General features: G+C 31.3%; 1 protein-coding gene across 1 annotated transcript in view; it reads right to left on the bottom strand.

Moving 5' to 3' along the window:
• Nucleotides 1–796: 796 nt before the first annotated feature.
• The window catches only part of LOC111089576 (SPARC-related modular calcium-binding protein 1-like), a gene marked incomplete at its 5' end in the record, with an annotated part of 15,246 nt that continues 14,394 nt past the window's right edge, over nt 797–1,648 (bottom strand). Inside the window, one exon of the mRNA XM_022402342.1 lies at nt 797–861. Within this exon, the coding sequence (XP_022258050.1) occupies nt 797–861 (65 nt within the window). The remainder of the gene's footprint in view (nt 862–1,648) is intronic.

Genomic DNA, 1,648 nt, shown 5'->3' with positions numbered 1-1,648 from the left:
TTTTTTTTTTTTTTTTTTTTTTTTTTTTTTTTTTTTTTTTTGCCTCAGTATATCGAGTCGTATCCGGAATAGTAATAAATCCTAAAGCAATAAAATGTATTCCAAAATATTTAACCTAACAGAAGCGCCATCTATCGTTAACGTTTAAGAAGGTAAAAAAAAGGGGGGAATAGTATGCAAAGAATACCATTGCAAGCGACTAGTCAGTGTTATTTTCGAACGGTTATTAATTCTAAACTTGCTTTGAAAATGCAAATTCCCTAAAACGTTAGCAGTCAGCAGGAACTAATCTTAAAATGAGTTATGGATAATTGAAAAAAAAAAATACTTTTTTAGAACGCGAACTTGAATGAAAGCTTCCAGTATATAAATAAAAATGACAACACGGATCCAAAAGTATTTAGTGTCGAACATGTGATCACATAACCCAGAAAAGAAAAGAGAAACATAAATTAAAATGTTTGCATGTGAGCCCCACCTGGTGAATTGGTATTTTCATGTTTTTACGAAAAACTAAAAGGGTTTGCCCGGATAACTTTGCAACCAAAAATGGTCACGCTCATTAAACATAATGTAATGGCAAACAACATAAGTTAGGCTTACAAAGAAAACTGGAATGTACGCTTTTCTTTTTATTATAATACATTTACTAAGAAAATGGTGCTTTTAAAAACGAAACTATTGGCAGTATTTTAAACTTTCAAATTAATATTGATAAAGAGAGATTACCTGTGAGGATTTCTACAGAGTGACAGTAAGTTGTGTTCAATAAAGAATATGAATAAAAAAAAAAAAACTATTCATTTTTACCTTTTCTTTGCCTTCCTCTTCGAGACGGCTGCCGACGATTAACACGCTTACCTTGAAGGAAGGACATGTAACACGTAAAGTCAGACATATTTTACAGGAATTATATTCACCAGAGAAGTTTTAAAATAATTTCTTTGATTGACTAAGATCAGCATACAAATAATAATAATGTGAAACCGATTAATATTTACACCGATACTTATCGTTAAGTGTACGAGTAAGAAAAAACGCTGGTCAACGTAAAAACTAGCGGAGTATAGGTTAAAAAAAAAGTCACTGGCTATAGTGATAACTAGGAGATTACTGGTTTGAAACACGCTGGTTATCGTAAGGACCAGGAGAGTATTGGTCCAGAGAAACAATATAAAACGTTCGCTTATAAATCACGACGGTTCTTAAAAATGATAAGCACTTCTAATTTAATTCTCATTTTATTTGTACAATCCTGTCAAGTATCATTAAACAGTTATCACCAATAAAATCAAATTAAGAGATATTACTACATATCACATGTAGTTCTGTATTTGATGAAACTACCCCAAAATAGTTTCTCTTTATTACTGTAGGAAAATACTCTAAAACTCTATACTGTAACTGGAGTGAAGGTAGTAACTATATGTAACACAACTATACTGTAACTGGAGTGAAGGTAGTAACTATATGTAACACAACTATACTGTAACTGGAGTGAAGGTAGTAACTATATGTAACACAACTATACTGTAACTGGAGTGAAGGTAGTAACTATATGTAACACAACTATACTGTAACTGGAGTGAAGGTATTAACTATATGTAACACAACTATACTGTAACTGGAGTGAAGGTATTAACTATAT

The sequence above is a fragment of the Limulus polyphemus genome, unplaced genomic scaffold (assembly GCF_000517525.1).
Source record: "Limulus polyphemus unplaced genomic scaffold, Limulus_polyphemus-2.1.2 Scaffold6674, whole genome shotgun sequence".
In the NCBI taxonomy this organism is placed as follows: Eukaryota; Metazoa; Arthropoda; class Merostomata; order Xiphosura; family Limulidae; genus Limulus; species Limulus polyphemus.
This window is presented reverse-complemented; position numbering and strand designations above follow the sequence as displayed.